This window comes from Mustelus asterias, chromosome 12 (genome assembly GCF_964213995.1).
Source record: "Mustelus asterias chromosome 12, sMusAst1.hap1.1, whole genome shotgun sequence".
Taxonomy (NCBI): domain Eukaryota; kingdom Metazoa; phylum Chordata; class Chondrichthyes; order Carcharhiniformes; family Triakidae; genus Mustelus; species Mustelus asterias.
The window spans coordinates 98,692,135-98,716,733 of NC_135812.1; the positions used below are offsets into that span (position 1 = coordinate 98,692,135).

Below are 24,599 nucleotides of genomic sequence, written 5' to 3' on the forward strand. Positions count from 1 at the left end.
GAGTGGAGCATGAGATTTGGTCCCTCTTGCCTAATAAACTTAATAAAAAATACATTCTTGGAATCGATCAATTTGACATCAGCTTTACCCACAGCTGCGTCTGCCTCCGGGGATCCATCACATGGTTCATAGCAGAAAAATCCCTAAAAAAGGAGTTGATATTATTTTGAATTCACAGGTCAACAAAGGGTGAGTGATTAAGAAAGGCTGTGTTTGCTGCAACTGCACATTCAGTGGACAGGCAGTCCCAGCGCCTGTGACTTCACTGCCAGAGATGCCATAGATAGCTTCCTGCAGCTAAAAATAGGACCATCCATATCACGGAGCAATGTGAAGATAACAAGTACAGCATCAATAAAATGTGTTTTTCCACCATGGTTAAGAATTGCTGTTTTCACGATTGCAAATGGGGTTTGCTCACCTCACACTCCACCCCTCACTATTTCCTCCTCACTCACACCCTGCTCCCTCACTATCTCCTCCTCACTCACACCCTGCTCCCTCACTACCTCCTCACTCACACCCTGCTCCCTCACTACCTCCTCACTCACACCCTGCTCCCTCACTACCTCCTCACTCACACCCTGCTCCCTCACTACCTCCTCACTCACACCCTGCTCCCTCACTACCTCCTCACTCACACCCTGCTCCCTCACTACCTCCTCACTCACACCCTGCTCCCTCACTACCTCCTCACTCACACCCTGCTCCCTCACTATCTCCTCACTCACACCCTGCTCCCTCACTACCTCCTCCTCACTCACACCCTGCTCCCTCACTACCGCCTCACTCACACCCTGCTCCCTCACTACCTCCTCACTCACACCCTGCTCCCTCACTATCTCCTCACTCACACCCTGCTCCCTCACTCTCTCCTCACTCACACCCTGCTCCCTCACTACCTCCTCACTCACACCCTGCTCCCTCACTACCTCCTCACTCACACCCTGCTCCCTCACTACCTCCTCACTCACACCCTGCTCCCTCACTACCTCCTCACTCACACCCTGCTCCCTCACTACCTCCTCACCCACACCCTGCTCCCTCACTACCTCCTCACCCACACCCTGCTCCCTCACTACCTCCTCACTCACACCCTGCTCCCTCACTACCTCCTCACTCACACCCTGCTCCCTCACTGTCTCCTCACTCACACCCTGCTCCCTCACTACCTCCTCACTCACACCCTGCTCCCTCACTACCTCCTCACTCACACCCTGCTCCCTCACTATCTCCTCACTCACACTCTGCTCCCTCACTACCTCCTCCTCACTCACACCCTGCTCCCTCACTACCGCCTCACTCACACCCTGCTCCCTCACTACCTCCTCACTCACACCCTGCTCCCTCACTATCTCCTCACTCACACCCTGCTCCCTCACTACCTCCTTCTCACTCACACCCTACTCCCACACTATCTCCTCACTCACACTTTGCTCCCTCACTACCTCCTCACACACCCTGCTCCCTCACTACCTCCTCACTCACACCCTGCTCCCTCACTACCTCCTCACTCACACCCTGCTCCCTCACTACCTCCTCACTCACACCCTGCTCCCTCACTACCTCCTCACTCACACCCTGCTCCCTCACTACCTCCTCACTCACACCCTGCTCCCTCACTACCTCCTCACTCACACCCTGCTCCCTCACTACCTCCTTACTCACACCCTGCTCCCTCACTACCTCCTCACTCACACCCTGCTCCCTCACTATCTCCTCACTCACACCCTGCTCCCTCACTACCTCCTTCTCACTCACACCCTACTCCCTCACAATCTCCTCACTCACACCCTGCTCCCTCACTATCTCCTCACTCACACCCTGCTCCCTCACTACCTCCTCACTCACACCCTGCTCCCTCACTACCTCCTCACTCACACCCTTCTCCCTCACTATCTCCTCACTCACACTCTGCTCCCTCAGTATCTCCTCACTCACACCCTGCTCCCTCACTACCTCCTCACTCACACCCTGCTCCCTCACTATCTCCTCCTCACTCACACGCTGCTTCCTCACTATCTCCTCACTCACACACCCTGCTCCCTCACTATCTCCTCACTCACACCCTGCTCCCTCACTACCTCCTCCTCACTCACACCCTGCTCCCTCACTATCTCCTCACTCACACCCTGCTCCCTCACTACCTCCTCCTCACTCACACCCTGCTCCCTCACTATCTCCTCACTCACACCCTGCTCCCTCACTATCTCCTCACTCACACTCTGCTCCCTCAGTCTCCTCACTCACACCCTGCTCCCTCACTATCTCCTCCTCACTCACACCCTGCTCCCTCACTATCTCCTCACTCACACCCTGCTCCCTCACTATCTCCTCCTCACACCCTGCTCCCTCACTACCTCCTCACTCACACCCTGCTCCCTCACTGTCTCCTCACTCACACCCTGCTCCCTCACTATCTCCTCCTCACACCCTGCTCCCTCACTATCTCCTTCTCACTCACACTCTGCTCCCTCACTGTCTCCTCACTCACACTCTGCTCCCTCATTACCTCCTCACTCACACCCTGCTCCCTCACTATCTCCTCACTCACACCCTGCTCCCTCACTATCTCCTCACTCACACCCTGCTCCCTCACTATCTCCTCACTCACACCCTGCTCCCTCACTATCTCCTCACTCACACCCTGCTCCCTCACTACCTCCTCACTCACACCCTGCTCCCTCACTACCTCCTTCTCACTCACACTCTACTCCCTCACTGTCTCCTCACTCACACCCTGCCCCCTCACTGTCTCCTCACTCACACCCTGCTCCCTCAGTATCTCCTCACTCACACCCTGCTCCCTCACTCTCTCCTCACTCACACCCTGCTCCCTCACTACCTCCTCACTCACACTCTGCTCCCTCACTGTCTCCTCACTCACACCCTGATCCCTCACTATCTCCTCACTCACACCCTGCTCCCTCACTATCTCCTCACTCAGACCCTGCTCTCTCACTATCTCCTCACTCACACCCTGCTCCCTCACTACCTCCTCCTCACTCACACCCTGCTCCCTCACTATCTCCTCACTCACACTCTGCTCCCTCACTATCTCCTCACTCACACCCTGCTCCCTCACTATCTCTTCACTCAGACCCTGCTCCCTCACTACCTCCTCACTCACACCCTGCTCCCTCACTACCTCCTCCTCACTCACACCCTGCTCCCTCACTATCTCCTCACTCGCACCCTGCTCCCTCACTACCTCCTCCTCACTCACACCCTGCTCCCTCACTATCTCCTCACTCACACCCTGCTCCCTCACTATCTCCTCACTCACACCCTGCTCCCTCACTACCTCCTCCTCACTCACACCCTGCTCCCTCACTATCTCCTCACTCACACCCTGCTCCCTCACTATCTCCTCCTCACTCACACCCTGCTCCCTCACCATCTCCTCACTCACACCCTGCTCCCTCACTATCTCCTCCTCACTCACACCCTGCTCCCTCACTACCTCCTCCTCACTCACACCCTGCTCCCTCACTGTCTCCTCACTCACACCCTGCTCCCTCACTGTCTCCTCACTCACACCCTACTCCCTCACTATCTCCTCACTCACACCCTGCTCCCTCACTATCTCCTCACTCACACCCTGCTCCCTCACTATCTCCTCCTCACTCACACCCTGCTCCCTCACTACCTCCTTCTCACTCACACCCTACTCCCTCACTATCTCCTCACTCACACTCTGCTCCCTCACTATCTCCTCACTCACACTCTGCTCCCTCACTGTCAATGCCTAGGAGCATGGAGGAGACCAGCTTGGAGTATTTATCACCGTGTCTGTAAATGACGGTCAACTCTGTTTGCCCCCATGTGAAATCAACCACCATGTAACATCTATTGGCGGATATCAGAACTTCCATCGCAGCACAAAGAACGGCCACTCAACGTGCTGCAGTGACACACTAGTCAGCTTGTTGCCATGCGAGGTCAGTCCACTGCCACTGTGTCTGTGGATTACAGTATCCAAGGGGACTTGCAGTCCAACAATCCTGTCCTCCATGGCTACAAAATGGAGCCACTGCCATTCCAATAGGGTGGCCCCCCAACAATCCCAGACGTTCTAAAATAAGATTTTGTCAGATCTTACCTCAAAGCTGAATATTGCTGCACGATGAAAGCTACACTATGTCGGACCTGAGACACAATTAAGTCCATATTACCTGAAAATCCAAAATAAAAATGTAATTTGGAATTAGTTTCATGCAGGCTTCAAGATGGTGTCGGAGCATTTTATTATTTAAAGCAAAAATGTAACATTGAAGGAGCTTTGTCAGGTAAAATACTGTACAAGAACCCAGAAACATTTGCTTCAGCTAAATAAAGCAGTTGATATTTTTAAAAAGGAGAGTTTCAACACTGCTGGATATAAAGTACGATAAAACCAAAAGAAAGAGAACAGCAACAAATGGAGGCGGAAAAGAAGTATAGTTTATGGGCAGAAAGCAGGATTAGGCTACTGATCAGCCATGATAGTGATGAATGGCGGAGCAGGCTCAAAGGGCCAAATGGCCTCCCCCTGCTCCTATCTTCTATGTTTCTGTGTTTAAGTGAGTCTTAATTTTTACTTTTATGGTATCAGTTTGCAATTTCGGTAATAAACACACTGCTGACAATTGAGTAACTTAAATACCTTGACATTAGGATTTATTTCAGGGCAAATGTGTAAGAGGTGGATGTAGCTGTTACTAGGGGGCATAACTATAAGGTTCATGGTGGGAGATATAGGAGGGATGTACGAGGTAGGTTCTTTACTCAGAGAGTGGTTGGGGTGTGGAATGGACTGCCTGCTGTGAGAGTGCAGTCGGACACTTTAGGAACCTTCAAGCGGTTATTGGAGAGGCACATGGAGCACACCAGAATGATAGGGAGTGGGATAGCTTGATCTTGGTTTCGGAAAAGGTTCGGCACAACATCGTGGGCCGAAGGGCCTGTTCTGTGCTGTACTGTTCTATGTTTATTGTTCTATGTTCTAAAACCCCATGTTGCCTGGTCTTGCTAGACGTGTGCCTACCTTTTGGTGCCAGGGAATACTCAACAGCAACAACAATTGCTCCAGCTTTAACCAGTGGAGGTACCATGAAACCAGACAAGTCTTTGCTGCAAACAATAATGTGAAGGAGTAAATCCATTAAAATATTTATTTACTGTCTAGCATTAACAAACTGTAGCATTACAATGTCCAAAGTATATTGTATATAGTCTTGAACTCTTGTTATCTTTGTTTCCCATAAAGTCCCAGAAACTATTTCTAGATGCCAGGGGGCGATTCTCCCCCCAAAGATTCTAAGTGCCGAATTCACATGAAACCTGGAATAACTCCTGCCGATTTTTTTAGCTTGATTTTCAGAATGAATCTCCCACACTCTGAGCACTGCAGAGTGCCCCTGCGTGATTCACTCTGAAAATCAGTGGGCAGGCCTATTCCCGCTGGAGAGGCCGGCAGCATAGAGCTGAGCGGGCCACTGTGCATGCGCCAATCTGTCAGAGTGGAGATCGGCACAGGCGCACTAGCCTCACATTGCTGGCCCCGATTGCTGGCCAGCCCGATCACTGGCCAGCCCCACATTGCTGCCACTCCAATCCCCCCACCCCCCCAATTGCTAGCCTCCCTGACCTCTCCAGGCAAGCCCCGATGTCCCCCTGCCCTCCCCAGGCCAGCCCCTGGTCTACCCGAACCCCCCCAGCCCCTTGCTCCCCCCCAGGCCATCCCCCAGTCTCCCTGCCCCCTCCCCTTCACTCCCTCTCAAGGCCAGCCCCCGGACTCCTTGCCCACTTCCCACCCACTCCCAGCACCCCAAAACCCGACAGGCCTGACCAACCCCACCTGGATGGCATTGTCTGTTTGCCCCTTTCAGCAGTGACAGGGGTCAGGCTGGACCTGCCCATGGGGCATCCCAAACCTCCTGGGGCAGACACAATAGCCTCCCTTCCCTCCAGCAGGGTCGGGCCACCTGTTCCCCATTCTTGGGGAGCTGTTGTAAACCCCTCTAGAGGGAACCCACTCCTGGTGGGGGAGGAGACGCTAGTGGGCCCAGAGTCTTCAATCCCGGGCCCACTAATGATAGGTATATGTTAATTGAAATATTTAAGTTAGCGTGCGGAGCTGATTACTCCAAAAATCTTGGAGACGCTCGGAGGCCGTGGCACCCAGCAAGGAGCCCGCTAAACGGCCTCCCAGATGTCTGACGGCTTATTGCGCTACTAGAACAGCATAGCGGGCTGGGAGAATCGCCCACCCCCATTTCTTTCTTACTCTCCTCTGTCTGGTCTCTATCATTACCCAGGTCATTTTATCTTTGATTAAACTCCATAGGAGACTTCCATATATTGTAGAATGGAACAAACTTTCAACATTGCTTTCCAGGTCTCACCTCAGCAGCTGCCAGTAACCTCCATGAAAATAGATGAGCAGAGCAGGAGCTGTGGTTTTACCAAAGGAAAGTTAGTGTTAGATGACCTTCAGTCCAATTCCATTATCTCTATGTATCTGGGTTAGTATTACAAAGGATTTAATGAAACCAACATGCAATGTCAACATGTTACATATACAAAGCCAGAGTACACACAAACATACGACCCAATGATAAATAAATTAGGAGCAGGAGTCGGCCAGAAGGTAGAAGTTAGCAGAAGGTTCAATTTTTTTTTGCTAACACAATACAATTAACTTACAAAAAATTAATGTTGGTAGTTTTTGGACGGGGGTTTCCTGCCGCATGAGCCCGATGACTGAAAATCCCACCCGAGGTCTGTGGACCTTTAATGGTCACACAGCGTGGTGGCACAGTGGTTAGCACTGCTGCCTCACAGTGCTAGGGACTCGGGTTCGATTCCAACCTTGGGTCACTGTCTGTGTGGAGTTTGTACATTCTCCCCATGTCTGTGTGGGTTTCCCCCGGGTGCTTCGGTTTCCTCCCACAGTCCACAGATGTGCAGATTAGGCGGATTGGCCATGCTGAATTGCCCCTTAGTGTCCCAAGATGTATAGGTTAGGGGATTAGTGGGGTAAATGTGACAGGGGTTCTGTCCTGGGTAGAATGCTCTGTCAGAGGGTAGGTGCAGACTTGATGGGCCGAATGACTTCCTTCTGCACTGTGGGGATTCTATGATGCTGATACTATAATCTGCTGTATCTTTGTCCCACCCGCCACAGTTACCATGATGGGCAGGACAGGAAATTTCCAGTTATTGTTTTATTAATTATTGCTTAGTCTTGTTACTTCTTTCTCTGTTGCTCAATTTCCCGCTAGCAAGCAAATATTCCATATTAGAAAGTGTAGGGGTCGTCTAACCCAGGTATCTTCAACCAGTCAGAGGAAACCGGTCCTATTTGAATTTTCCTGCTTTATCTCAGGAATCTGCATCCAGCGTTAAAAGTGAAACCACTTTCTATTCAATTCACCTGGCTGCTTGAGAAGCCTGAGAGGTACTTTAACTATTTGGTGTCCGAGGGGTGTGATTTCTGCTTTCTAACTAACCTTGTAACCAATCTAGCCAACTCATTTCAAACCAGCAGTGAACATTACCTCCCCAGAAGGATCTTCTGAAAGCTTTATTGGGGAAGCAATTTAAATAGAAAATACTTCCTCTTCTCGAGCGTCACTTGCTTTTAATAGACTGATTCTTTTTATTTCGCAAAATAATATAATTACAATGTTGTTTAAAGCATTTTATAATTAAAGACACTGGATTCAGATTTTAGGCAATGTCTTGCTTTGCATCACGGAAATTGTGCCATTTTTCTCATTAACTCTTTGCCAATTCTTGCACTTGGGTTTCCTCATGACCTCCTTGACAACTCATCAGTATTTCTGGACAAAATGGCGGAAAGAGACGGTTCGCAATAATAAGTAGTAAACAAGCAGAGTTTATTCAGAACTGAATCCCCAAAATCAACGCGTGGAAAACTAAATCAACAGGATTTTAGATAAAAATTTGCCTCTAACTCATAGTGATAGGATTGCAAATTCACAAACCAATCAAACTGGGTTGCCAGGGCAATTAGCCAGGCTTTCTGATTTCTGAAATATATAAGAGTGGAACATTCTAGCACTGAGAATATTTAATGGAAAACCTTTTTATTAGCACGAGAATAAGTCAATAACTGGGTTGTGCATTTTATTAGCCAAAATGTAGTTGGTCAAGATATGCTTCAACATTGTTAGTGTCACACAAATCAGATTACTTTGTCCGTAGGATAGATGTAATAGATGTCCTGCTGCCACCTTGACAGCAGGTAATGCATTTATTAACTGCTTGGTTGCAGAAGAGATACTGATATTCCCTTGACCAGCCAGTGCATACCCAGGGAGGTAATGAGACCAGGAATGCCCAAAATCTGATCCCATAAGAGTAGTGAGATTCTCTCTCAGCCATGGAGTGGTAAGGGTGGTATTTTTACAGATGGAAAGGGGCAAGAACTTTAAAAAATGGTCAGTCCTCCCTTCTGGTTGATGCTGTCACACAGCTGAGTTAAATGGAATTGGACTCCAGTGCAATGTCCCATGTGGTCCAATAGTTAGATAAAATGTTAAAGCTTCTACATGAAGAATGGATACTCAGGTTAAAGTTCATTCCCAGAGTGAACTTGGGAGATGGATTCGACCAAGAAGTCAGTGACGTCTGGAGAAATGAGTGGAGGAAATAATCAAAGATAAAATTACGGGCCAAATGCAGTTCACATTACAGCACATCAAAAAATATACTGTTAACGAAGCACCAAAATTATATATATATTAAAAAAACAAAGAGCAGGTATCCAAATTGACTTCCCATTCAACTAAAAGGGTGGCATGGTGGCACAGTGGTTAGCACTGCTGCCTCACAGCGCCAGGGACCTGGGTTTGATTCCGGCCTTGAGTGACTGTGTGGAGTTTGCGCATTCTCCCCGTGGGTTTCCTCCAGGTGCTCCGGTTTCCTCCCACTGTCTAAAGATGTGTGGGTTGGGTTGATTGGCCATGCTCAATTGCCCCTTGGTGTCAGGGAGATTAGTAGGGTAAATACGTGGGGTTACGTGGATAGGACCTGGGTGGGATGGTTGTCGGTGCAGGTTTGATGTGCTGAATAGCCTCCTATGATTCTATGAAAATTTACTAATGTTGGATTATATTCTTCCACAAACCTGTTGATGGATTTGGAGGGAGATAAATGTCTAATTTTTCACTATCACCATGTCCATAGGCAACGTCCAACCATGTCTGAGCAACCTTTTGACCTTTTTCAGTTCCTGAAAACAAAAAAATGCTTGATTTGAGATTAAATATACGGTATCCATTTTAGAAGCTGTGTGCTCGATGCAGCCATTGGAAAGGTAACATTGGAAAGGTAAAAGCAAAATACTGCGGATGCTGGAATCTGAACCAAAAACAGAAAATGCTGGGAAATCTCAGCAGGTCTGACAACCTCTGTGGAGAGAGAATCGAACTAACAGTTCGAGTCTGGATGACCCTTCGTCAGAGCTCATGGCACCATGGAGACCTGCAAGCTTGGCTATTCGCAGCACTGTCACCTCAGAGTCCAAAAGTTGTGAGATAAGCATGTATTCTGGGATGACACCTTGTGCAGTAGTGAGGAAGTCAGAGATACATCATTCTGATGAACACTTAACTGAGGTCTGATCTGCTTATTAAAGTGGATGGGAAAGATGTAATGGGAATATGGTGGGGCCAGTATTCTACAACATTTATAAATGATGAGCTGGGATGGGCCAAAGATATATTTATCCAAATCTACCATGCATCCCCTCTCAATTCCTTCATGCCATTGAACTGCTGTGGAGGAACTCTTGATCCTAATACTAATCTAAGCAAACCAAGAGGGACTGTGAATCCTATTCCTCTTTTCTGCACGGTTTCTGATTTCCAGAACACAATGCCACTGAGGGCAAAGTGGGACTGTGTCACTTTGCTGTAGGGCTTTACAAAGAAAAATAGCAAGAAGCTAACCTTCAAGTTACAATACAGCTATGCGGAATGGCGGGATGGCAGTTGTCCATTCTACATGCACTCAGCTTCCAATCTTGATAGTGTTGCGAGGAATAGTACAAAATGACACTAAAGCTTCTCTGCAAGAAGTGAAGGCAATTTGGTGGTCCAGTTGTTGAGAGTAACTTATAGATCAGTTTCAGAGCAGTACTGGCAGATTCCTCAGAGCAGGTCACCAGTGGGATCATACGTTGTTAAAGTTATAAGTTTATTTATCACTCACAATTAGACTTACATTCACACTGCAATGAAGTGACTGTGAAAATCCCCCAACCGCCACACTCCGGCGCCAGTTCAGGTATACGGAGGAAGAATTCAGCATGGCCAATGCACCTAACCTGCACATCTTTGTACTGTGGGAGGAAACCGGAGCACCCGGAGGAAACCCAATCAGACACGGGGAGAACGTGCAAACTCCACACAGACAGTGACCCAAGCCGGGAATCGAACCCGGGTCCCTGTCACTGTGAGACAGCAGTGCTAACCACTGAGCCACTGTGCTGCCACTATAGAGATGTTGGTCTCTACTCTTCGCCCCTAATAAAAATCATGTTTTCATCAGGAAACACATGTCTTTGTATTTCCTCATTCTTTATGTATTTATTACTTTTATTTTTTTTGTTTCCCTGGTTACATAAAATAATTTATTAACTCTACCTATATTACCATTTAACTATTTTCTATATTTGTTTTAACATGTACTAAAAGTGTTGATTTCTGTAACTATAATATGATAGAATTCTTAATGAAGGTGAATAGTCACCACCACCATCTACTAACCTGCTGGCAGCGCAGCGTAAAATTCTGCCCCATGAGTTCAAATCTCTGCAATATAAATTTGAGTCATCTGCAGGTAACTACTAGGGTTCAGCGTGTGAGTTGCTGCCCAAAGCCATCTGCTATTTTTTTAAAGTCTGAATCCACAGCCCTGCATTGGCTAATGTGAGGATTGGAATTGAGTGAGAAACAATTCAACTCCCTTGTAATCTAGACTGGAATTTTTTCCATCCACCTGCCAGCTTCTTTAATTTCTTTGTAGTCAGACCAGATTTCACACTGAGAGTTGTCATTCAGTTTAGTTTGCAAACTGTTCTTTTCCCCCCACAGCAAGTAAAACATTCAGCACACCAGGTGAGATGAAAGTCACACAGTTCAACTTCTATTTGCTTGGCATTACATAAGTAAAGAATGCATGTACACTAATCCACTTGAAGGGAACTTTAACATAAAAAGATAGATTGCCAATGCTATCTCCCCTGCTGATAGCGAGGGATGTCCCTATTGATTCTTTAAAAAGCCTCACTTAGGCAGAGCACAGTGCACAGCACTGCTGTCACACAGCGCCAGGGACCTGAATTCAATTCCGGCCTTGGGTGCCTTTGTGGAGTTTGCACATTCTCCCCATGTCTGTGTGGGTTTCCTTCGAGTATCCGAAGATGTGTAGGTTAGATGGATTAGCTATGGCGAATGTGCAGAGTTTTGGGAAGAGGGCAGAGGAGAGGACCTGGGTAAGACGTCTGCCAGAGATTCAGTGAAGACTTGATGGGCTAAATAGCCTTCTTCTGCACTGTAGGAATTCTAGAACTTCTAGCCACCAGGAGGGATCAAAGAAATGTATCAACTTCAAGGTGAAGGATGTCTTCTAAAAGATTTGTACAACTAATTTTTTTTTTGCTTTGTTCATGGGATGTGGGCATCATTGGCAAGGCCAGCATTTATTACCCATCCTTAATTGGCTCCATTGACTCCATTTACACTTCTTGCTGCCTCGGGAAACAGCCTGCATAATCAAAGATCTCACACATCCCGGAAATACTCTCTTCCACCTTCCTCCTTCGGGAAAAAGATACAAAAGTCTGAAAACATTTACCAACCGACTCAAGAACAGCTCTTTCCCTGCTTCCATCAGACCTTTGAATGGTCCTATCACATATTAAGCTGATCTTTCTCCTCACCCTATCGGTAACTGCAACACTATTTTCTGCACCCTATCCTTTTCTTCTCCCCTGTGTACGCTATGAACAGTATGTTTTGTCTGTATAGCTTGCAGGAAACAATACTTTTCACTGTATCCCAATACATATGACAATAAATCAATTCAATTCTGTGAGAGTATTCATCTACTTATGGATGGCGCTGTTTGGAGAAGCTGCCTCTTCAGGCAAGCTTCTGTCCAATATGTGGACATCATTCATGTCCCAGGTCTTCCTCAGAAAGAAAATGGCACATGGCCCCAAACTTGGTTGAAAGAAGGAAATCCATCATTGCTACATGTGACCAAAACCATATAGTTGACTCTCAAATAACTGAAGTTTGGACAATAAATGCAGACTTGCCCACATAACCTGAAAAAGAATTTAATAACATTTACAAATCTCACATGGGGAAGAGAAGATAGCAACAATCAGAAGAATTGCACCTTTAGCGATTTCTTTGATATGAGCTTCTACTACTGCATCCTTGTCCATGCGATGTGACCAGCAACTCGGAGAATACTGCTTTTCAAGCTCCTACAGCAAATAAAAATGTGAACAAAGTCATACATTTAACGACACATCAAACAACCTCAGTTCAACAAAAACAAGTGAAACTAAACTATTTTCACCTGATTTGGGTTATCGGACACAAGTGCCAAATAAAAATTTGGTTTCTCGTAACCTGCAAAAGACTGACTGACATTTGAGAGTTCATTTCACCTTTATGAAGCACATCACCAGTGCAGTTACAACGTGGTTATAGAATGTCACTTTCAGAATGGAAAATAAAACAACAAATATTAAAAATTAGATACAGAAACATAGAATATGAGGGTCGATTCCATGACTCAGAGTTCTCAGCATGAAGCTTCATGAGCACTTGGCGTGGTCTTCTGGCTCTTCAAGCCGGCTACTTATTCTGGTCCCGCTGACAGCGTACCCCTGTCGCATGTTTCCCGGCAGTGTGAGGTGGAATCAATATGAAATCCCATTTCTCGCGGCGGGACCAGAAGATCCCGCTGCCGAGAGACGGCACAGGGAGGCCAGAGAATCCCGGAGTTTATGTCTTATGAAATGTGATTGAATGCTGCCAGGCCACAACTTCTGGCCAGTTAGGTCTGGGGTTGGGACGCGTGTTCTGGGATCTTAAGAAACCTCTTAGCCTCATTCTTTATCATTCTCCTTGCTGGGAAAGGCACATATGATATTGGGGATGGTGTAATTCTAGGAAGGTGGCTAGCCCAACTATTTGTCACTGCAGGACCACAGTCAGTGGCCATCTTGAAGAGGTCATCATGTTCATTCTCTCACATGGTGAACAATCTCTTTGATTGGTCAACTGGCTAATGGCAGAACAAAATGGTCATTACCCACAATCATTGCTGGAGCACTGGGCATGTTACTGGCTCCGGCCACTTGAGGGGGCAATGGAATCTCTGGTGGTCCAGGCACAAGTTTACCTCCAGAAGTCCAAAACACTTTCACATTGTAAACATTGGTAAAATGCCAAGGTGTGCTTGGTTTACTGATATGCCATGCTATTTTAATCACGTAAATACTGCTCAACGCTACATACAGCAGGCTGCATCTCAGATTCCCTGTTTTAAATTTAACTTTTGTTGACTAAGTGTGACCATTTCTTATTTGGAGTAAAGAACTAGGAGTTCCAGACACACTGCCATGGGAACTGGAACTCAGGGTCTGCACCCACATTCCATAAAATTCAGACTTAATTAACACATGGCACCATGTGATAAAATAGAGTTGTGAAGAAACCCAAGATACCTCCATGAAATTCAAATTCAGAATAAAATGTACAGCACCCTTCATAGAAAAGCAATGTTGAGATCTTGTTTGTAACATGTGCTTCACTGGAATGCTTGTCTCCTGGCTTCCAAACATACTGAGAGGATTCTCTGAACTGCTCATTCAGAGAACATGGTATGTACTATCTATTGATCAGGCATGAGGAGGTAATTAAAATGGTAATTAAAAGAACTAAACACATTCACCTACTTCTTTATTCATTTCCTTCCAATGACTCATGCTGCCAGTGATTTATGTTACTCTTCATAAACTTGGACCTTAGCTTGGAATCAACATTGGTGTCCTGTCGATTAAAAGAAGAATTATGAACTGACTAGTGATTAACGGAACTTTGATGAATCCTAGAATCCCTACAGTGCAGAAGGAGGCCATTTGGCCCATCAAGTCTGTATTGAGACTCTGACAGAGTATCTTACCCAGGCCCTCTCCCCTCCTCTATCCCCGCACATTTACCATGGTTAACCCCTCTAATCTACACACTTTGGGACAAAGGGGCAATTTAGCATGGCCAACCAACCCAACCTGAACATCTTTGGACTGTGGGAGGAAACTGGAGCACCCGGAGGAAACCCACGCAGACACGAGGAGAATGTGCAAATTCCGCACAGTCATTCAAGGCTGGAATTGAACCTGGGTCCCTGGCATTGTGAGACAGCAGTGCTAACCACTGTGCCACCATGCTGCCCATAACAATTGTTTACGTATGTGTTTTATACAGTGTAAGTCTTTGATTCAATTGCTTGTATGTCCTGTCATTACACTGCTTAGAGCATGTTTTAATACTGCATTAATATCTCACTTATTAAGCTGCAAAGGTCAAGTGGGACAGTGTTCCAATTGCCCTGAGGCATGTTGGAAAATTGTGCAAATTTAGAGTCATAGAATCCAACAGTGCAGAAGGAAGCCATTCGGCCCATCGAGTCTGCACCGACCACAATCCCACCCAGGCTCTATCCCCACAAACCCATGCATTTACCCTAGCTAGTCCCCAACACTAAGGGGCAATTTAGTATGGTCAATCCACCTAACCCGCACATCTTTGGAATGTGAGAGGAAACCGGAACACCTGGAGGAAACCCACGCAGACACAAGGAGAATGTGCAAACTCCACACAGACAGTTACCCAAACCAGGAATCGAACCTGGGTCCCAGGCGCTGTGAGGCAGCACTGTGCCACCCTTGTTGCAGGGAAAAGGGAAACCCCAGAACTCAAATTTTTGCTTATGGAACTTTAAGGTGAAATTATCTGGGGTTAAAATTTGGGTTCAAATTTGTCACTTCAATGAGGCATCTTAATGTTGTAGACTAAGGAGTTTGGTATCATAGACAGATGTCCCTCAATGTGATAGCCAAGACCCATAGCCTAGAATCCCACTACAGTAAAAATGAAGGTGAAGTAAACCTTAGTAAAGTAAAATTCAAATTAACTTAGTGTCACGATGTTTAAACGATGTTCCCTAAAGAAGCCCATGAATAATATATTTGTGTGTGTGAAGGCGTACATTTTTTTACGGCGGCAGAACCTCTTCGCTTAAAAAGAAAAGGCCAGTATATTTCAATCTATTACTTTGGAAGTTACTTAACAAAAGATAATGTTACTAACACACACGTAAATACACACACGCCCACACACACACACTGTGCAGAGTCTGTACATTCTCCCCGTGTCTGCATGGATTTCCTCCGGATCCTCCAGTTTCCTCCCACAATTTGAAAGATGTGCAGGTTAGGTGAATTGGCATGCTAAATTCTCCCTCAGTGTACCCAAACAGGCGCCAGAGTGTGGTGACGAGGGGATTTTCACAGTAACTTCATTGCAGTGTTAATGTAAGCCTACTTGCGACAATAATGAATAATCTTAAAACTTAAACATACACATGGACACACGCAAGGACACACACACACACACACATACACGCATACAGACACACATGAAATAGATTTCCTGTGCCTCTCCTGTTAGCTAACCCTGTATCATGAGTTTCCACAATTCTTGTTAGCCAATGTAGTTGATCAGATACCTTCTCAAAAGTGATCCTAAGAGGATTCTACATACCCCTCTTCAAACCGGGGAACAAGTTTGGAGAATCCTAGGGCCTTAAAATCAATTTCTGAGTTTTGGGGATTTGGAATGTAACTAGGCAGTGTTGGGAGGGTATTGGTTACAGAATGGTGTCTTTTAAATAAGTCTTCTGTTGCCTTCAATTGGTTAACTGCAAGTCTTTATGAACAAATAGAACTATTTATACGTGTACAGTAAAGGGTGCAGCCTAGGATCTAGCCTTAGGTCTTTATGTCTCTGCTCAACATCACACTTACCCCTAGGCCATGTGACTTCTTACATTGCTTCTTGGCCTTTTGGGTAAGACCAAGCGTGAGGTCAGGTGTAATACCCTGTTCTTGTCAGCTTGGATCTGGAATGGTCTACCCCGCAGCCCGTGGATGAAGCATCTGCCGCTATGGTAGTGAGCAGGGTTGGCTCGTAGTGAGCCAGAGTGTCAGCGGAGAGCAGCATTGCCTCGATGTGATTAATTGCTTGCTCTTGCTACATGTCGCAGCACCACGCAATCTCTTTCTTGGAAATGTGTCCCAAGAGTTCTGTGAGTTGTGCCAAATTAGGTAAGGATTATGCTTGTTGAATCACTATCCATAGAGGATGCTGGAGGTTGAGGACTGAGGCAGGAGTGGGGAACTCACTGATCTCCTTGGTTTTCTGTGGGTTCACTGTGATCCTTTGTGGCTGATGATGTGGCCCAGGAAACATTGGACATTTTGTAAGATTTGCATTTGTCACTCAGCATCAGCCCTGCTTCCTGCAGTCACTCCAAGACTGCTGTGAGCCTTTTATCTTGCTTTTCCACTGTCGCGCCCTGAGCCAAGATATCATTCATGTGGAAAATGACCCCCTGAAGACCCTGCAAAATGTCTGGCATCATGCATAGGAATATCTCTGGTGCTGACTTGAGCTCTCTGGCTACGGCCTTGTTAAAATGTGTCAGATCAGCACAAATGTGGAGGGCCCGTTCGGTTTTGGGTCTGGGACCATCACGGAGAACCATTCTTGTGATTGGGGACATGACCCCCATGTTCACCATATTTGCGAGGCAGCTGCTGTACTCTCTCTACGAGGTGGGTGGGGGAAATTCCATGGAGTGAAAAGGCACACTGGGTCTAGCATCCTCTCTCAGTGTGATCCAGGACACGTTTTTCACACAGACCAGCTCCATAAAGAGCTTCAGGAACTCACTTTTATATTTGGAGCCAGTCTCTTGACCTCTTCAATTTTTGCGGGAAGTTCAAGTCGACACAGGCTTTGCGGCTTCACAGTGAGCAGTACTGGTTGTGGATGATAAACAGGGTCACCTGGTTTGTTCTGTCCTTATACCTGTGTGTCGCCTGCAGGGTGTCCTTGACTGGAAGTCTCAAGCCTTCTGCCGCGTACAGGGGTGTTGTGCATGGCATCAGCCGTCGGGTTGCCAGCCATGGTTCTTTGTCCAAGACAATGGTTATGCCAGCACCTGATTTGTTCAATGGTTGTTGGCAAAGATACCTGTGTTCCAGAGTGAGAAACCCCGAAGTGGGGTTGTTCGCTGATGATTGCACAATGCTCAGTACTATTCATGACCCCTCAGATACTGAAGCAGTCCATGTTCAAATGCAACAAGATCTGGACAATATCCAAGCTTAGGCTGACAAGTGGCAAGTAACATTTGCGCCACACAAATGCCAGGCAATGATCATCACTGATAAGAGACACTCTAACCACCACCCCTTGACATTCAATGGTGTTACCATTACTGAATGTCCCACTGTCAACATCCTTGGGGTTACCATTGACCAGAAACTCAACTGGACGCACCGCATAAACACAGTGGCTACCAGAGTAGGTCAGAGGCTAGGAATACTGCAGTAACTCACCTCCTGACTCCCCAAAGCCTGTCCACTATCTACAAGGCACAAGTCAGGAGTGTAATGGAATACTTCCCACTTGCCTGGATGAGTGCAGTTCCAACAACACTTAAGAGGTTTGACGCCATCCAGGACAAAGCAGCCCACTTGATTGGCACTACATCCACAAACATTCACTCCCTCCACCACCGATGCTCAGTTGCAGCAGTGTGTACCATCTGCAAGATGCAGAACAGTACTTCACCAAGGATCCTTAGACAGCACCTTCCAAACCCACGACCACTTCCATCTAGAAGGACAAGGACAGCAGATACATGGGAAGACCACCACCTGCAAGTTCCCCTCCAAGCCACTCACCATTCTGACTTGGAAATATATTGCCGTTCCTTCGCAGTCGCTGGGTCAAAATCCTGGAATTCCCTCCCTAACAGCATTGTGGGCCGATCCACAACACATGGATTCCAGCGATTCAAAAGAAGGCAGCTCACCACCACCTTCTCAAGGGCAACTAGGGATGGGCAATAAATGCTGGCCAGTCAGCGACACCCATATCCCATCAATGAATATTAAAAATCCCTGATACCCCTGAACCCTATCCCCCATTCCCATTTACTCTTCTCCCACTCCAACCTGCAATCTGTTCCAGAGTTGCGATCTTCCCCCATCCTCCGACAATCTCTCCCTACCTCGGTTCTGTTCCCCAGCTCTCCAAGGGAGACCTTCTTTCCACCTGTCAGCCAGCCTACCTCTCGGACTGGCTGGCCAGGAACTGCAGAAAAACATTATCACCCCGAGGTCCTGTCCTTAAATTGGGGAAAGGATTCACGTCACCCACCTTTCCAGGGTTCCAGGTTGCTACAAGCCACCATGCCCCCTCTCACCCCTCCGCATTGTACTCAAGTCCTTCCCCTAGGTGTCTGTCTAATGAAGGCAAAGCAAAATAATCACAAAGTCAAATCAGCCTCAGCTCTTGGTATTCACCGACATCTAGCAGTCATCTAAACCGAAACTCTCTCTTGAATATTGGAGAAGAGACGATAGCTACAAGTTTTAACATTGCTCTTACCAGTGCACTGTGCTGGGCTGCTTGAACTTTGCAACTCTGTGCAGGAGCAAACTGTTTGGCAGGATTCGTGTAACTCCCGATTGGCCAATCAAAGTCAGGTGCTGTGTTAACAACCTGTTAAGTTTAAACTAACAGCTGCTGCTACCCTGTGCAGACAACTTAGAGAGAGGTCATGCTCCAGCAAACTTTCGCTGCACTGACACCAAATCATTGAATCCATTTAATGTTTGCTGAAGCAAAACATGGGGCACGTTGCAGAAGCGGGTCAGCCAGGCTTCTGTCTCGTCAGCCTGGACATTTCCCAGTGCAGCTCTTTTGCTCTGAATCCTCTCTAGTTTGTGAGAAATCTTCTGGGCTGCACAAGGCATTACCAAACCAAAATACTTGATGTGGCTACCAACAAATGCACTTCTGTCTCGGGGGTTGAGGCCACTCCTGATCAGTATTGGAAAACACATCTGAATGAGAATAAAGCCATATTTCAAAAGCCCACTGACTCACATCTGAAATCCAGGCACTCGTCGTGGGCCTCATTCAGCAAAAGCTATTTGGACACAATGCAATCAAAATTAGGATGAATCTCACCCATACTTTGGATGTGTAATGGATGTAATGGGTGCCAAATTCTGGCCATGAGATCCTGCATAAAATCTGCACTAAATCACCATGTTGTCCTTCAATAATTTTTCGGAAACCCTTTGTAGTCTCTGGAAATCAGTGATGGATCAATTAGAATATTCAGGGTCAGGTCATTGCCTATATCACAAATTGTTTGAAAAGCTACGTGGAGCAAACATATGGCATACAAACTGCAACTATTTCCTTCAGTTCTAAAGTGGCCTAAACTAGGACCGTAAATGGTTCACTGGAGGCATAGCTAAAGCTACAAAAGGTATATATTTTTATTCATTCATGAGACGTGTGTGTTGCTGGCTGGGCAAGCATTTGTTGCCCATTCCTTATTGCCCTTGAACTGAGAAGCTTGCTAGACCAATTAAGAGGGCAGTTAAGAGTCAACCACATTGCTGTTGATCTGGAGTCTCGTGTAGGCCAGACCAGGTAAAGACAGCAGATTTCCTTCCCTAAAGGACATTAGTGAACCAATGCATTGACAATCGACAATGGTTTCATGTTCAACATTAGACTTTTAATTACAAAGTTTTATTGAATTCAAATTTCACCATATGCCATGGTGGGATTTGAACCTGCGTCCCCAGAGCATTACTCTAATTCAATGGCGATACCACTGCGCCACCGCCTCTCCCAAAACCCCACTGCTTCAAAAGGGTACCTTTGCCTTTATAGCCCATAGCACAGAGTCACCAACCTTAAGACTGCTCTCTTGGATCATCTGAGCTTCTCTCAATCCCACTTTGCTTCAAGTCTACTCCCTAAAACTCTTTCTTTACTTGAGCCTCTTTATTTGGTTCCTTTACTGAACAGGATCTGTTTCTGACCTCTCCTCTTGTCCCTTAGCCAGAACTGTGTCATGATAATGGAGTAAAAAAACACCAATTACGCTCAGAAATATTGGACTTTAAATAAGAGCTGTGGTTTTAAAAATGGACATACAAATCAAAGAGGGTGGAGGATGTAAATTCAGTCACTGGCTGAATAGCTGATGAATGATACTGAGAGAGAAGCAATGGGAAATGTAGGAGGGAATGAACGAATTGAGTCTTCTGAGACCATGTAGGACTTCAACAAAAACGGCTTTATTCAACATGCATGAGGGAGAGCAGAACTCGCGGCTGTAACTACAGCTTGCTTCCGAGCTACTCTGCTAATCATCGGTTCTTACATACTCTTATACTTTTTTGTGTTACAAAGTGCTACACTTCGATTAGATCATCAGATTGTTACTTTGGATTGGTCACAGTTCTGTTTTTGATTACATTATGCAGATCCATTGCCTTAGTGCTTCAGCTTTAATCGCTTACTGGACATCTCCTGTCTAACTGTTTACAATATCAAAGCCTTGTATTTGTCAAACTGATTTCGATGGGGTGTTAATTGTCCCATCTCCTGGATATTTGATTAAGTTTTCAGAGGCATAATGGTTCCTCTAGATCTTTTGGAGCCTTGATAATTGATATCAATTCTCATATGGTTGTTGTAACCTCGGAGAAATACCATCTGGGATGTGACTGTCTTAGTACCGTCTGAGATATAATTATTTGTATTTTGTTCTGTCTGCCTGCAGGGAGTGTGGATGCTACAGTACTGTCTGTTTAACCCTTTCTATACACTCTTCTCCTGCTGCAGCCCACACTCCCTGGGTTTTGCCCTACTACAGAACCACACCCTGTTTCCAGACAAAGAACAAAGAACAGTACAGCACAGGAAACAGGCCCTTCGGCCCTCCAAGCCTGTGCCGCTCATTGGTCCAACTAGACCATTCGTTTGTATCCCTCCATTCCCAGACTGCTCATGTGACTATCCAGGTAAGTCTTAAACGATGCCAGCGTGTCTGCCTCCACCACCCTACTTGGCAGCGCATTCCAGACCCCCACCACTCTCTGTGTAAAAAATGTCCCTCTGATATCTGAGTTATACCTTGCCCCTCTCGCCTTGAGCCCGTGACCCCTCGTGATCGTCACCTCTGACCTGGGAAAAAGCTTTCCACTATTCACCCTATCTATACCCTTCATAATTTTGTACACCTCTATTAGGTCTCCCCTCATTCTCCATCTTTCCAGGGAGAACAACCCCAGTTTACCCAACCTCTCCTCATAGCTAAGACCCTCCATACCAGGCAACATCCTGGTAAACCTTCTCTGCACTCTCTCTAAAGCCTCCACGTCCTTCTGGTAGTGCGGCGACCAGAACTGGACGCAGTACTCCAAATGCGGCCTAACCAGCGTTCTATACAGCTGCAACATCAGACTCCAGCTTTTATACTCTATACCCCATCCTATAAAGGCAAGCATACCATATGCCTTCTTCACCACCTTCTCCACCTGTGCTGCCACCTTCAAGGATTTGTGGACTTGCACACCTAGGTCCCTCTGTGTTTAGAAACATACATAGAAACCCTACAGTGCAGAAGGAGGCCATTCGGCCCATCGAGTCTGCACCGACCACAATCCCACCCAGGCCCTACCCCCACATATTTTTACCCGCTAATCCCTCTAACCTACGCATCCCAGGACTCTAAGGGACAAGTTTTAACCTGGCCAATCAACCTAACCCGCACATCTTTGGACTGTGGGAGGAAACCGGAGCACCCGGAGCAAACCCACGCAGACACGAGGAGAATGTGCAAACTCCACACAGACAGTGACCCGAGCCGGGAATCGAACCCGGGACCCTGGAGCTGTGAAGCAGCAGTGCTAACCACTGTGCTACCGTGCCACCAGTTTCTGCAGTGCCCACTACTAGCAGGAAGTCCACTGACATTTACCCTATTAATTGATAAATGATAAAGGGGTAGTGAGTTTCTATACTCTTGATGGCTCTGCCATTTATTGTATAACATTAGTTCTTCCAAAATGGAAGAGGACCACGGACACATCAAAAACACAAAGGCCATACTGAAACTAATTGGCATCCCCTGTGGTAAATAATAGGAACTGGCTATCATCTCAGCAAGAAGGCTACTGTGAGTCATGTCCTGGACAGGATTGTAGTAATTGTAGATTGTAGATTGTTGCCTTCCGGGAATATACAACAATTGGGATAAAAGCCAGCTGCAAAGTTGGGTCAGATGTGGTGTTGTGCTGGGTGTGGCACAGAAGCAAAAGCCAGCCAGCAACAGACACCACTCCAAAGTATTTTTCTGCAAGTTAATCTTTCTATCTAATTGCTGAAAGCCTTCCAATCATTTTCACTATGTACACCAGTTTCTGCAGTGCCCACTACTAGCAGGAAGTCCACTGACATTTACCCTATTAATTGATAAATGATAAAGGGGTAGTGAGTTGCCTCAGTGTCAAGTTGAGCATGAAGACATTCTCCCGGAGGCTGAAGTTGAACAAACAAATTTTACTTAAAGGTTGCTTCATTGGCTGCATGCTTCCAGCTAGTCCATAGCACACTCCTCCTAAGTAGGAAAATTCACCTTAAAGAGATTCCCCACGCTAGATGTGGTTTGGTTGTTCTGACCACACAATCCCTACTTTGTAAGGATGATCTTAAAGTGGCAATCACCACATCGAGGACCACCACAATTTTAAAATTCTCATCCTTATTTTCAAATCCCTTCATGACCTCACCCTTCCTGATCTCTATGATCCCCTCCAGCCCCAAAACCTTCCACATATCTGCTTTCCTCAAATCCTGGTCTCTTGAGCATCTTTGATTTTAATCATTCCACCATTAGCAGCCAGACCTCTAGAATTTCCTCCCTATACTTCTTTGTCTCTGTATCCTTCTTTCAGATCACCTTTAGCCTACCCCTCTGACCAAATGTATCGTCATTTGCCCTAAAATCTCTCAATGTGGCCACGTTTCTAACTTTGCTTTGTAACATTCTGTGGCGTGCCTTTGGGGGTTTTATTATGTTAGTGGAACCAAATAAATCTAAGTTTTCCTTAAACAAGGCAACATTATTATTTAATGGAAAGGCAAAATACTGCGGATGCTGGAATGTGAAACAAAAACAAAAAATGCTGGAAAATCTCAGCAGGTCTGACAGCATCTGTGGAGGGGGAATAGAGCTAACATTTTGAGTCTGGATGACCCTTGGGTTGACCCTTGGGATGGCCCTGGGGTCATCCAGACTCGAAGGCCGAAAATTTCCTGTCCCGTCCGCTGTGGGAATCGTAGTGGGTGAGGCAGAAAGGGTGGCACGGTGACGCAGTGGTTAGCACTGTCTGCATGGGTTTTCTCCGGGTGCTCTGGTTTCCTCCCACAATCCAGAAGACGTGTTGGTTAGGGGCATTGGCCATGCTAAATTCTCCCTCAATGTACCCGAACAGACGCCGGAGTGTGGCGACTAGGGGATTTTCACAGTAACTTCATTGTTGTGTTAATGTGAGCCTGATTGTGACACTAATAAATTTAAGAAAATTTTAAAAGAAAATTCGGCGAGGCCATATAAAAATCTGTCGAGTTTCCAATCTTGGGGTGCACATGGCCGGAAAATCCCGCCCAAAACGTTAGCTCTATTCTCTCTCACGGATGCTGTCAGACCTGCTGAGATTTTCCAGCATTTTCTGTTTTTGATGTTATTTAATGTGTTCAGTTTCTTTTCTACAATTTGGTTTCATTCGTTCTAATCCTTGATAAAGAGGATATTTTTAATTAAAGCCATCATTGTCTCCTTATCCGTTTGATCAATTAAATAGACTTCCTTCCAGCAGTGAGCACTGCAGAGACTGGTGCACATAGTGAAAATAATTGGAGGGCTTTTGTGTCTTGTGCTTCAGTTGTCTTGACATGTCACCTACATTTTGGGAAGTCCTATTTCCTGTATATGCAGGGGATTTTCACGGTAACTTCGTTGCAGTGTATGACGTGGAGATGCCAGTTGGACTAGGGTGGGCACAGTAAGAAGTCTCACAACACCAGGTTAAAGTCCAAGGGGTTTATTTGGAATCACCAGCTTTCGGAGCGCTGCTCTTTCATCAGGTGAATGACTGACCTGATGAAGGAGCAGCGCTCGGAAAGCTGATGATTCCAAATAAACCTACTGGACTTTAACCTGGTGTTGTGAGACTTCTTACAGTGGTAATGTAAGCTTACATGTGACACTAATAGATAAACTTACATAGATTTTAAACATTTGGTTGCACACATCTGTTGGTAACACTCAGTATTTCAGATTGAGGGATAAGTCTGGGTGAAGTGGGGTTTTTTGATTGGATACAGTTATTGTTACAC

The 24,599-nt window shown here is 46.4% G+C and overlaps 1 protein-coding gene across 18 annotated transcripts in view; it reads right to left on the minus strand.

Moving 5' to 3' along the window:
- afmid (arylformamidase) overlaps positions 1 to 18,974 on the minus strand; it is a 31,877-nt gene extending 12,903 nt beyond the window's left edge. For 2 of the 18 annotated variants that reach the window (XM_078225688.1, XM_078225692.1), the window contains exons 1-7: positions 18,777 to 18,974; positions 13,991 to 14,084; positions 12,418 to 12,508; positions 9,137 to 9,241; positions 6,387 to 6,435; positions 5,027 to 5,112; positions 4,103 to 4,175 (exon numbers count right to left, since the gene is read on the minus strand). In XM_078225688.1, the coding sequence (XP_078081814.1) occupies positions 4,103 to 4,175; positions 5,027 to 5,112; positions 6,387 to 6,435; positions 9,137 to 9,241; positions 12,418 to 12,508; positions 13,991 to 14,020 (434 nt within the window). In that variant the 5' untranslated portion in view covers positions 14,021 to 14,084; positions 18,777 to 18,974. Of the gene's footprint in view, positions 1 to 4,102; positions 4,176 to 5,026; positions 5,113 to 6,386; positions 6,436 to 9,136; positions 9,242 to 12,417; positions 12,509 to 13,990; positions 14,092 to 16,120; positions 18,000 to 18,545 lie in introns of those variants that run through there. The other 16 variants (XM_078225689.1, XM_078225693.1, XM_078225695.1 and 13 more) reach the window with 16 other exon arrangements.
- Between the last annotated feature and the right edge of the window lie 5,625 nt (positions 18,975 to 24,599).